This window comes from Zea mays, chromosome 5 (genome assembly GCF_902167145.1).
Source record: "Zea mays cultivar B73 chromosome 5, Zm-B73-REFERENCE-NAM-5.0, whole genome shotgun sequence".
Classification (NCBI taxonomy): domain Eukaryota; kingdom Viridiplantae; phylum Streptophyta; class Magnoliopsida; order Poales; family Poaceae; genus Zea; species Zea mays.
The window spans coordinates 37,947,910-37,960,537 of record NC_050100.1 but is presented as its reverse complement, the minus strand read 5'-3'; the positions used below and the strand labels follow the sequence as shown (position 1 = coordinate 37,960,537).

At 41.6% G+C, this 12,628-nt stretch overlaps 1 protein-coding gene across 1 annotated transcript in view; it reads right to left on the bottom strand.

Annotated features, from left to right (window-relative positions):
* Window positions 1–3,193: 3,193 nt before the first annotated feature.
* The window catches only part of LOC103626243 (protein OPAQUE1-like), an 87,780-nt gene continuing 78,345 nt past the window's right edge, over window positions 3,194–12,628 (bottom strand). Inside the window, exons 35-38 of the mRNA XM_008646644.2 lie at window positions 4,187–4,243; window positions 3,887–3,967; window positions 3,729–3,811; window positions 3,194–3,609 (exon numbers count right to left, since the gene is read on the bottom strand). Of these exons, the coding sequence (XP_008644866.1) occupies window positions 3,468–3,609; window positions 3,729–3,811; window positions 3,887–3,967; window positions 4,187–4,243 (363 nt within the window). The 3' untranslated portion in view covers window positions 3,194–3,467. The remainder of the gene's footprint in view (window positions 3,610–3,728; window positions 3,812–3,886; window positions 3,968–4,186; window positions 4,244–12,628) is intronic.

Below are 12,628 nucleotides of genomic sequence, written 5' to 3'. Positions count from 1 at the left end.
CGCGAACCGTTGTAATTGTACCAAGTGGGGAGAGAGTCTTGTGAGACCGTGACAACCGCGGTTGTGCCAAGACCGCCACCGTGTATCGGAGGGAACGACGCCCATGGCGTTTCACCCGGAAGCTCGATAGTGAAGACGACGAGGAGCATCCGAGAGGAGGACAGAAGCGGAGCACCACTTGTGTGTGGAAAAGTCCAGTTGCTCTCAACGAAGTTACTCGTTCATGGTGCTTGGCCCTCACGTGGGCTACCCTTTGCGTAGGGGCACCAACGAGGATTAGTCGGGACCTTGCGTGGTTTTGGATACCTTGGTAAAAATACTAGCATCGTCCACTAGAGTTTTGCATCTCTTCCTTTGCTCTTTACCTTCTGCATTTACATTAAGTACTTAAGTTTCAATCTCTACTTTCTAGTTAGAATAATTAGGATTGGAACTTAGGTTGCAAAACTATTTTTGCGGTAGAGATAGCAACACTTAGACAAAACCTAGTTTGCACATTTTAGTTTGTTTATTTGCATGGGTTTTGCTCTAGTCATTTATTTGTGGTCTAGTTTAGAGATAGTTTCTAAGGAGTTCTAATTCACCCCCCTCTTAAGTGTCACCATTTCCTACATCACTTATATAACCATTTTACTTTAGATTTCTCCTCTTAATAGTATGGATATCTATATTAAATCTGAGCATACACTTATTGTGTCTCAACTAGTGAAATGAAAATCCTTAGCACATACCCTTCGAGCTTGTTTTCACCTCTTCATCTTCTCAACAAGTGTGAGCTTGCTTCATATGGAGTGATCACCCTTCATCCATCTCCTAGCCTTGCTCACCACCTTGGTGTGGACTCTAGCTCAATCATAACTCATTGAAAGCATAAGTTCACTAGTGACCATTCAATTAACAAAACCAAATTATAGGTCTTTGAATTGAACAAGTCTTTTACATATCCAGATGGATTATCTTTGCATAGATTTTGTTAATAAGAAAATAGAGGCCGAGTTAGAGTATAAGCTTTTAGAAAGCATAATTCACTCTCTCTTATGTGCCATGATCCCTTTAAAGATGGATGGTGGCAGACTAGAACATGTAGTTGGAACTGAAACTTCCACCCTCAAACACATCCCCTTGTTGTTGCACATCCAAGCCTGCATGACCAACATGTTACAATAGCTGATTTATGATGTTGTATTTATTGTTTCTCTATGTTGCATGAGACATTGGGGATGTTACAATATATGGTTTTTGGATGTTGCAATAAATTATCTAAACGTCACAAAATTTTAGGGCCTATTCGATTGCACTAAAGCAGTGGCTGCTGCTGCAGTGCCCCTGTGAGGAGACTTGCAGCCGTTGCATTCGCTGCAGCGAACACAGAGCATATGAGTTTTAGCCATTTCTCTCTGCTTTCGCAAGTGAATTTAGGTGTTGGCATGACCTTTTCCATATGTTGCAACATTGAAAAATGTTTTGATCGAGATGTTTTGTTTTTTATGCTGATTTTGTGATACTGCAGTTGACAATTTGTGATGTTGCACGCGATTATCTAGTTTCAGAGGCTTTCCATCGTTGAATTTGTGATGTTGTAGTGGATAGTTTTGATGTTGTAGTACATGATATTTTAGATATTGCATTAGGAAGTTTGTGATGTTGCATACGATGATTTTATATGCTGCAAATACTTCCTTTTTTTTTCCTTTTTTTTCTTTGGAAATTGAACGACACGTCATATCCGACCTGGTGGCAATGGTTCGGCAGAAGTTTTTTATTTACTTCACTTGAAGATTAAAAGTTATTACGCAACATACGTAATGTTTTTTTGCAGGAATCACACCATGCGGGAGGTAGCCGTCCGGACGCAGGAGCTTCCGCAAAGAAACTATTTAAGCTAGCCAGCTAGCTAGGCAGAAGCCGGTAGCTTTGCATTTACCATTTAGAAGAGTATTACTAAATCCATTCTCTAATATTTATTATCTACTAATTAATTTTTAAACTAAATCGCGACAAATTAAAAACAGTGGATAGAGTTATATCTGACTGACGTTAGTTACATCTGATCCACTCGGTCCAAGATTCCCTATGTCTCGGACTCGCGCTATTGTCTGTGTATAGCGATTTCAGAAATTTGATTGACATATGTTGTCGTATACATCGGTCGTCTGGACAAGCTGGAGAGTGACATCGCTACCGTGTAGTTGTCATCGTCTAGCTGCGATTTACTATCTCTGTTCTCGAAAATTTATTGTCCGTTAATTTATTTTTAAACTAAAATATGAAAAATAAGAAAAACGGAGTTAGTAATATGTTTCAATTCATAGTGGTGGGAAGCTGCGACTCCCCTACTACCAAAAAATCAGAAACGCGCTTTCAATAGAATCGTGATTTACACAATGTGGAACATTTGGAAGGAGAGGAATCGCAGGATTTTCGAAAGCGTCGCCCTTCCTCCGGTCCAAGTCGCCTTAAGAATTAAAGAAGATGTTTCACAATTTAGGCGGGCCTTGCTTCCCATGTAATTTTCATATTGCTGCTTCCTGCTAGCCATTTAGGGTGTGGGGCTTAGCCTCCCTTTGAGTGTGCTCGGGTGTGGTTTGTCCGGTCTCAGACTGTTGTTTGTACTCTCTAAACTCTTTTCCCTTAAATAATGGGCAGAGCTCCTGCCGTTTAAAAAAAAGAGCTCATCGATCCGGTCAATATCACGAGATCTATTCCTTCCATGCATTTATTTCTTCCCACAGCGCTCTCACACTCACACCCTCTATGTCCGTATTCTTCTATCCGTCTTTTTTTTCACTTTCACAAATTCCGATTGAAAGATATCTGAAGCCATCGATTCCAAGATATTAACAATTCGTGGGCGGTCGGCTGCTGCAGCGGCTGCTTATCTCACCGTTTTGATTGCTAGTACTGGAGATAAAACTTGAAAATCAGCTGCGACTTAAAGCTCAAGCGAACATGCAACAAATTATGGAGTCCATGCAACGTATGCACATGTTTGCTAGTAACTCTCATTTGCTAGGTCATCGGTGTTTTAGGCCAGGTAAAAACTTGAAAATTGGCCATGAATTTTTTTTACTTGAAGAAAATCATGATACTTGTGTCATTATCATTACCGCTAGACTTCTGTTGTCATCACTATAATACGAACTTCTGTTGTCCAGGTCAGGGATGAGGAAAAATACCACAAGTATATCCCAGGTTTAGCAATATAAAGGACTCAGCATAATGATGGATTGATGACTAGATAATGGATCTGAAATTTGACAGCGACCTACAAAGAATGTAGTCTACTTTGGGCTTGACATGATGACACGAGGCATGTCAAAAATATAAAACAAAAAAGCATACGGTGGAATGAATATTAGCATGGATTAAATCAACAATGATGGTTATAGTTACCACCGACCTATCAAATCCTCTAAGTTCACTACCTCGGCATCACTAATTGTTACCAAAGCAAAAACCTAGGCAATTCATCGAGACGTATAAGGTGGCTGAAGGTGCTGCGTCAAGAACTGAGCAGAATGAACATGACGAAGAGATGCGGGAGTTTCGATGTTTGACATGTCAACATCTGGTACTTGCTCTGCAATTTCCTCGGTTGTGAAAGGAATGCTGCAATTGTAAATTAGGAAGGATAGACTAGATGTAAGTTAATGAGTGCATGAATCATGCAAAAGGTTAAGACAGAACGATATATAAGTTCATGAACTGAAGTTCCAGGGACAACTAACCTTAAGTCATCATCTAAAAGAAATGAATTAGAGACAGGATTTTGCATGTCATTACTCACCATGTCCCTCATTCTGGCAACAACCTGCAAAGAACACACTGAGTTAGCTGAAAGCAAGAAGCATGACTGCATGTCACAAAAGAGAAGATGAGAATGTACCTCAGCTGATACACTATGAGTACCATATTTGTCGTCCCAGTACATCGTACATAAGCGATATATCTGTCTCACACTTAATGCCTAGGAGAAATCAGTGAATCAAGGTAAGGGTTTTAAACTGGAAGTATAATTCTATCAATGCCTAACCTGTATGTTCAAATAGATGGTGATGCATTTAGACACATATGTAAAACAAATACATTAATTATTGTATGAATCAACTAAAAAGGTAAACCAAACTTTATTTTTTGGACGGAAGGAGTACCATATAGGAATAGCACTATTGAAATTTATCCATACCGGGCAAATATTTTTCTTAATCTGCTCAATGGTCTTTTTGCTTTTCTGTGGAATGATCTGCAGTACATGTAATGTATGAGAAGAAAACATAGAAACAACAACAAAATCTAGGTATATAGAATGAATGAATTATACTCCCTCCATCCCACAATAGAGTTCGTTTTATCACTTTCTTTTTATGTCTACATTATAATAAATGATAATGAATCTAGACACATATACAAAACACATACACTAATTATTGTATGAATCTAATAGAGTAAAGTACACTAGCGGTCCACGAACTTGACACGTTGTGTCACTTACCACCCAGGTCCTCGAACTTTGTCAATCCATACAAAACCATCAAAAGCCGGGATTACAAAACCGGATTCCGACGTGGCATGCCATGTTGGAGCAACTTAGGGTCCCCAACTTAAAATGTTGTGTCACTTGGGTCTCCAAACTTTAATGTTATGTCAGTCCTCGAACTTTCATTAGTGTGCTCTAACGTGGCACGACATGTCATCATTATGTTTTTACTGAGTGGACATGTTACAAAGGTACATCTTTATCTTATATACCTTAACATCATTGACAATATTTCCACAAATTTCATACTCATGCATGTGTGTAAGCTTGAATTTAAATCATTCAAGCACACATGTAGGGGAAATTATCACTACTAAATAAAGTTTTATGGTGCTTTTTTCAGAATTCTATTTTTGTTCTTCCACCCATGCAATAGAGAGAGCGAATGAGAAAAGAGGGGTTTTCCCTGAAAAATAGGCTTTGAAATAGAAATCATGGAATAATGCTGAATTCAAATGTTTATTTCTTTATTTCTTTTCTATAGTATAAAAAATGAATTAAATGAAATTCCTGGATTTAGCACGACCTTGGTTGTGACCCCATAGATAAAAATGCAAAATTTCTATCTTCGAGACGACTGAAAAAGGGCATTGAATGAGAAAGAAATCATCCACAGATAATCAAACTATCGTATGCCCTGGAAATAATATGAAGTGATCGAAAATGGTTGAAGTAATTAGATAGGAGGATCACTATCGCCGAAGTAGCAGATTGGCAAAGCGGAGGACCCCAAATGATGCAACCAGGCAGATCCAAATTGACTTATTAAGAACAATGGATATTATTGATGCGGATGGGGCGTTCAGCGATGAAGCTCTTCAAAAATATGGCAGGCTGTTCAACTCCCCCCTGTCTGAATCCCATATTAAAGCCTTGGCTGCTTTGTTCGGATGGTCAGTGCCTGTCGATATCCATCTTCAGGATGTCCAGGTGCTGCCTGCTGACCTAGGTCCAGAGGATATAATGTAAGCCATCACCCATGGTTATGTAGTTCTTGTTGCCCTTGTTTCCTATGGATCCATCAAAAAATCTTTTTTGGAATGTTAGAGGTTTGAATAGAAAAGTCAGAAGGGATGTAGTTCGTGCTATGGTCAATAGTACTTGTCCTGACGTGGTATGTTTACAAGAAACAAAGAAGAGTTCTATTTCTCGTTTCATGGTTACGTCTCTCCTGGGAGTTGTTTTTGATGAATTTGTAACGCTCCCGGCAGTTGGCACTAGGGAGGAATTTATTGGCCTAGAAAAGTACTTCGTGCAAGGTTATTCAATATAGAATTGACACCTTTTCAGTCTCAGCTCAGTTCCAGCATAGCGATGGCACTCCCTGGTGGCTCACTGGAGTTTATGGCCCCCAATTGGATAACCTCAAGATTCTATTCCTGCAAGAATTGCAACTGATTCGTAATTTGCGCAGTGGCCCGTGGATGATTGGGGGGGGGATTTCAACCTTATTTATAAAGCTGAAGATAAAAACAATGGCAACCTAAACAGAGCCATGATAGGAAGATTTAGACGTCTGTTAAACGAGCTGAATCTGAAGGAGCTGTCATTGCTTGGAAGGAAATACACATGGTCCAATGAGAGATCTTCCCCCACCCTGGTCCGTTTAGACAGGGTGTTCCATACTGCAGATTGGGAAACCTTATACCTCAACTCTGTCCTACAAAGCTCAGCTTCCATGATTTCTGATCACTGCCCCCTTTTACTTGGATTGCATGAACTCGTACAAGGAAAAAGAAGGTTTCATTTTGAGAGTTTTTGGACAAGAATAGAGGGTTTTATGGATGAAGTGCAGCAGTCTTGGCTGCAACCTTTGGAGGGCTGCTGCCTTCTACAGTGTTTTGCTGGGAAACTAAAGAGGCTGTCCAAACATCTGCATTCTTGGAGTCAGAAAAAGGTGGGAAACATAAAAAGACAGGTGTTGATGGCTAAAGAAATTCTTCATAAGCTGGAAATTGCAAGAGATTCTAGATCTCTTTCCCCACAAGAAGAGTGGCTAAGGCAACGATTAAAACATCATTCTTTGGCTTTGGTTTCCCTGGAGAGAACCATAGCCCGTTTGAGGAGTAGGCTGCTGTGGATGAAAGAAGGTGATGCCAACACTGAATACTTTCACCAGCACGCCAGATATAGGAAAAAGAAGAATTTCATTGGAAAAATCCAGGTTCAAAACAGATTAATCGTTGATCAAAAGGAGAAAAAGGAGGCTGTTTGGGATTTTTATAATTCGCTGCTTGGAATGGTCCCTCCCAGAGCTTCAGCCCTGAATCTGGAAGCCTTTCAAAGATGTCCTTTGAACCTCCAAGAACTTGAGCAGATGGTCACCGAGGAGGAGGTTTGGCACACCATCAGGTCGCTTCCTTCTGACAAGGCCCCGGGGCCAGATGGGTACACAGGTAGATTTTACAAAAAGGTTTGGCCTATCATCAAAATGGATTTTATGTCAGCCTTGAAGAAAGTTTGGCAGGGGGATGCTTCTAGATTATATCTGCTCAACTCAGCCTATGTTACTTTGTTGCCAAAGAAGAGTGAGGCCATTGAGGTGAAGGATTTCAGGCCAATAAGCCTAATTCACAGTTTTGCAAAAAAATTTACCAAGATTTTGGCTAATAGACTTGCTCCTAAGCTCCCTGACTTGGTCTCTGTGAATCAAAGTGCGTTTGTGAAAGGTAGAAGTATAGATGATAATTTTGTCATGGTGCAGCAAACAGCCAAGGCCATTTATGGGCAAAAATTATCTAGAATCTTATTGAAGTTGGACATTGGAAAGACTTTTGACTCTGTCTCTTGGACCTTCCTTTTTGAGGTTCTTAGACATTTGGGTTTTGGTCCTTTGTGGTGTGGAATAATCTCAAGGGTCCTGAGTTCATCCACTACTAGGGTCTTGGTTAATGGAGAGCCTGGGGATATTATTCATCACAGAAGAGGTCTTAGGCAGGGGGACCCCCTGTCCGCTATGCTCTTTATCATTGTTATGGATGTCCTCAACTTGCTGATTCCGAAGGCACAAGATCTGGGTTTGTTGCATCCTCTTCTATGGCGCGGTAGGGGCCAACACATTTCCTTATATGCAGACGATGTGGTGCTGTTTTTAAAGCCTGAAAGAGATGAGCTCAATATGCTGAAGGAAATATTAAGGATTTTTGGGGAAGCTACAGGTCTTGTCGCAAATATCAACAAATGTAGCATCACGCCCATACATTGTAATGAACAGCAAGTTGACATGTCCCAGGAGATTTTCCCTTGTAATGTGCAGCAGTTCCCCTGTAGATATTTGGGACTGCCTCTATCAGTAAAGAAGCTTCCAAAGATTGCTTTTCAAGAACTTATTGACAAGGTGGCTGACAAATTGCCAGGGTGGAAATCTGCCCTGATCACCAATGCTGGAAGACTGACATTGGTTAAGGCTGTCCTCACTGCCATTCCTATATACCATCTTCTTGTCCTTCTATGCCCTAAATGGGTTATCAAAGCCATTGACAAGATTCGCAGGGGTTTCCTCTAGAAGGACAGAAAATATATCAAGGGAGGCCATTGTGTTGTTGGATGGACAAGGGTGTGTCGACCACTTAAGTTTGGCGGCTTGGGTATTCACAACTTGGAAATCCTTGGTTGGGCTCTTAATGTGAGATGGCTCTGGCTCAGAAAAACACAGGTAGAGAGACCATGGACTGAGTTCGACATAAAAGTTCATCCCAATGCTGAAGTTCTCTTCCAGGCCTCGGTTCACTCTTCTGTGGGGGATGGTGCCACAACCCTCTTTTGGATGGATAGATGGATTCAAGGACAGTCTATTGCAGTTCTTGCCCCTTACCTGTTCAGCCGTATTCCAAGGAGGGTCAGGACAGGCCGTACGGTGCAGGAGGCTCTTGCTGATAATAGTTGGATTCAGGATATCTCTGGGGGTCTGACTGCTGTTGTCATCTGGGAGTTCCTTCTAGTTTGGGATCTGATTCAAGATGTTCATTTACAGACAGGAGTTCCTGATGTCCACATTTGGGTGCCTTGCGCTTCTTGCCTCTATTCCTCTAAGACGGCTTATAACAGCTTTTGGACCGGTACAACATCTTTTGAACCGGCTAAAAGAATTTGGAAGAGTTGGGCTCCTCCAAAATGTAAATTCTTCATTTGGCTAGCTTCACTCAACCGGTGCTGGACGACTGACAGATTGGCCCGGCGAGGTATGGATCATCATGACAAATGCCTCTTTTGCGATCAACATGAAGAAACAGTCCAACATATTTTGCTCTCTTGTGTGTTCTCTAGAAACATTTGGTGGCAGGTGTTGTGTAAAGTGGGGCTGCAATACCTGGCGCCTGGGCCTGAGGACATGATTTTCCAAATGCCGAAGGTCAGGATTCTAAAGAGAAGAAAAAAGGTTTTAACACGTTGGTAATCCTTGTGGACTGGTGGCTGTGGAAGCATCAAAACACCTGTGTCTTCGAGGGAGCTTCTCCGAGCACTAGAGGTATCCTGCAGCACATCCAGGAGGATGCAGCGCTGTGGGGTATGGCCGGGGCTAGAGGGCTTAGGGGCATTTAGCCTTAAGACTAGGGGGGGCTGTTGTTGTGTCATAGATAAGGGATGAGTATGTTTCTGTATTTGTGTTTTCGACCTCCGTAAGGAGTCGTTTGTACCCGGTCTGTTCTCAGACCTCTATCTCTTTCTTAATATAAATTATACGCAGCTCTCCTGCGTGTTTCGAGAAAAAAAACTATGACTATAGCCGTTGGTAGAGTTACTAAAGAATAAAACGATCTATTTGATATTATGGACGAGTGGTTACAAAGGGACAATTTCGTTTTTGAAGGATGGTCCGGCTTATTGCTTTTTCCTTGTGCTTATTTCGCTTTAGGGGGTTGGTTTACCCATGGATTGGCTAGTTCCTATTTGGAAGGTTGCAATTTCTTAACCGTGGCAGTTTCCACACCTGCCAATAGTTTAGCACACTCTTTGTTGCTACTATGGGGACCAGAAGCACAGGGATATTTTACTCGTTGGTGTCAATTACGTGGTCTTTGGACTTTTGTCGCTCTCCATGGAGCTTTTGCACTAATAGGTTTCATGCTACATCAATTTGAACTTGCTCGGTCTGTTCAATTGCGGCCTTACAATGCCAATTTCATTCTCTGGTCCAATCGCTGTTTTTGATTTCGTATCCCTTATTTATCCACTGGGACAATCTGGTTGGTTCTTTGCGCCGAGTTTTGGCGTAGTAGCTATATTTCGGTTCATCCTTTTCTTCTAAGGATTTCATAATTGGACGTTGAACCCATTTCATATGATGGGAGTTGCCTGAGTATTAAGCGCAGCTCTGCTATGCGCTATCCACGAAGCTACCGTAGAAAACACTCTATTTGAAGATGGCGATGGTGCAAATACCTTCCGTGCTTTTAACCCAACTCAAGCTGAAGAAACATATTCAATGGTCACTGCTAACCGCTTTTGGTCCCAAATCTTTGGTGTTGCTTTTTCCAATAAACGTTGGTTACATTTCTTTATGCTATTTGTACCCGTCACCGGTTTATGGATGAGTGCTATTGGCGTAGTTGGTCTGGCTCTAAACCTACGTGCCTATGACTTCGTTTCCTAGGAAATCCGTGCAGCAGAAGATCCTGAATTTGAGACTTTCTACACCAAAAATATTCTTTTAAACGAGGGTATTCGTGCGTGGATGGCAGCTCAGGATCAACCTCATGAAAATCTTATATTCCCTGAGGAGGTTCTATCACGTGGAAACACTCTTTAATGGAACTTTCGTTTTAGCTGGTCGTGACCAAGAAACCACTGGCTTTGCTTGGTGGGCTGGGAATGCCAGACTTATCAATTTGCCCGGTAAACTACTTGGAGCTCATGTAGCCCATGTCGGATTAATGTATTCTGGGCCGGAGCAATGAACCTATTTGAAGTGGCCCATTTCGTACCAGAAAGGCCCATGTATGAACAAGGGTTGATTTTACTTCCACACTTAGCTACTCTAGGTTGGGGAGTAGGGCCAGGGGAGAAGTTTTAGATACTTTTCCTCACTTTGTATCCAGAGTACTTCACTTAATTTCCTCCACAGTCTTAGGCTTCGGTGGCATTTATCACGCGCTTCTGGGACCCGAGACTCTTGAAGAATCTTTTCCATTCTTTGGTTATGTATGAAAAGATAGAAATAAAATGACTACAAAGGTACATCTTTATCTTATATACCTCAACATCATTGACAATCTTTCCACAAATTTCATACTCATGCATGTGTGTAAGCTTGAATTTAAATCACTCAAGCACACATGTAGGGGAAATTATCACTAAATAAAGTTGTATGGTGCTTATTCATATCATAATGACAAAGCTTAAAAGTTGGATAAGCGACATAAAATCCAAACCAAGTTAACAATTTACACTAGTGTGAAGTGCTACCTTGGATTATGCTTGGTTTTCATTTGTTTGTAGAATTATCATCATGCCAAGAAGGAAGAGTTTGAAAGGTCCTTGCTTTATTTTGCTGAATGAGTGACAACTTAGGTGGATTAATATGTTTTTATGTTGAGATAAACAGGATTTAGTCCACAGGTACACTAGGGTGAGTAACTCTAGCCATGTAGATAGGATGTTGGAGGATAAAGATAAAGATGTACCTTTGTAACATATAAACCAGATGTTGACTTGTCATGCCATATTAGAGCAAACTAATGAAAGTTCGGAGACTCAAGTGACATAGCATTCAAGTTCAGGGACCTAAGGGACATAACATGCCAAGTCGGTATCCGGTTTTGCAAAACCCAGCTTTGGATGGTTTTTTTTTTGAGAACGCGCAGGAGAACTGCACATCTTATATATTAAAGAGGAAGAGAAACATTACAAAAGAGGAGATGTTGCAAAGCAAATCTCCCAAAGACCCACAAAATTCCGAAAGAAATTACACAGAAGTACTGAAACTAGACCCGACCTCGCCCAGGGCAGCAACTAAGCCCATACTACCGATCTCCTTAGCTCCTGCTAAAACCCAGCAAACACACTCATCTGAGAAACATCTAAGAATCCTGGGCAATGAAGGAGACTCCCCATGAAACACTGCTCTGTTTCTCTGAAGCCATAGGCACCAAGCCCCCAGGATGATCAGAGAGTTAAGTCCTTTTTTCCTTGTCTTGGTAACTCTAAGGCTCACCTTTCCCCACCATTCTGAAAAGTTTCCCTCATCAGCAGTCGGAGTGAGATGCCCCAAGCCAATAGCAGCAAGAATTGTATGCCAAAATTGTCGGGCAAAAATGCACGCAGTAAGGAGGTGCTGAATTGTCTCTTGGGCTTGATCACACATTGGGCAAACATCTGGGTGTGGCAGTCCCCTCAACTGTAATCTGTCAGCTGTCCAACATTTGTTTCTTATTGCCAACCAAAGAAAGAACTTGCATTTAGGAGGAGCCCAGGTCTTCCATAATCTCTTCCAAGGCTCAAAAACAGTAGAACCTAATAAAAGGACCTTGTAGCAGGATTTAGAGGAGAACACCCCTGATGTCTCATGTCTCCAAACATGGCGGCCTTCCTCCTGAGAAAGCTGCACATCTCCTAAAGTATCCCATAAGAAAAGAAATTGCTGAATTCCAATCAAGGAAGGGGGGGGGGGTTGATATGTGCAATCCATTGCCTGTTTTCAAGAGCCTGAACCACTGTCATAGAGGTAAGAGCTCGCTTAGCCACCTTGGACACCACTTCTGAAGCAAGATCTCTGATGGAGCATCCATTAAGCCACTTATCTGTCCAGAACAAGGTATTAGAGCCATTTCCCACATGAGAAATCAGGGATGCAGCAAAAAGGTCTTTAACATGTTGCTGAATGGGGATGGACAAGCCAAGCCAAGGCCTATCCCGATCTGTTTTTTGAAGCCAAAGCCATTTGGCTTGAAGGGCCCAACACATGTGTTGTAAATTAGGGATCCCAAGCCCACCATACTTCAAAGGTCTTGTGACTGAATCCCATGCCACAAGGCAGCTACCTCCATTCACCTCTTTTCTCCCTCTCCACACAAATCCTTTTCTGATTTTATCAATTTTGTGAATCACCCACTTAGGGACATTCATTGCAAGGAAAAGATAAACTGGGATGGC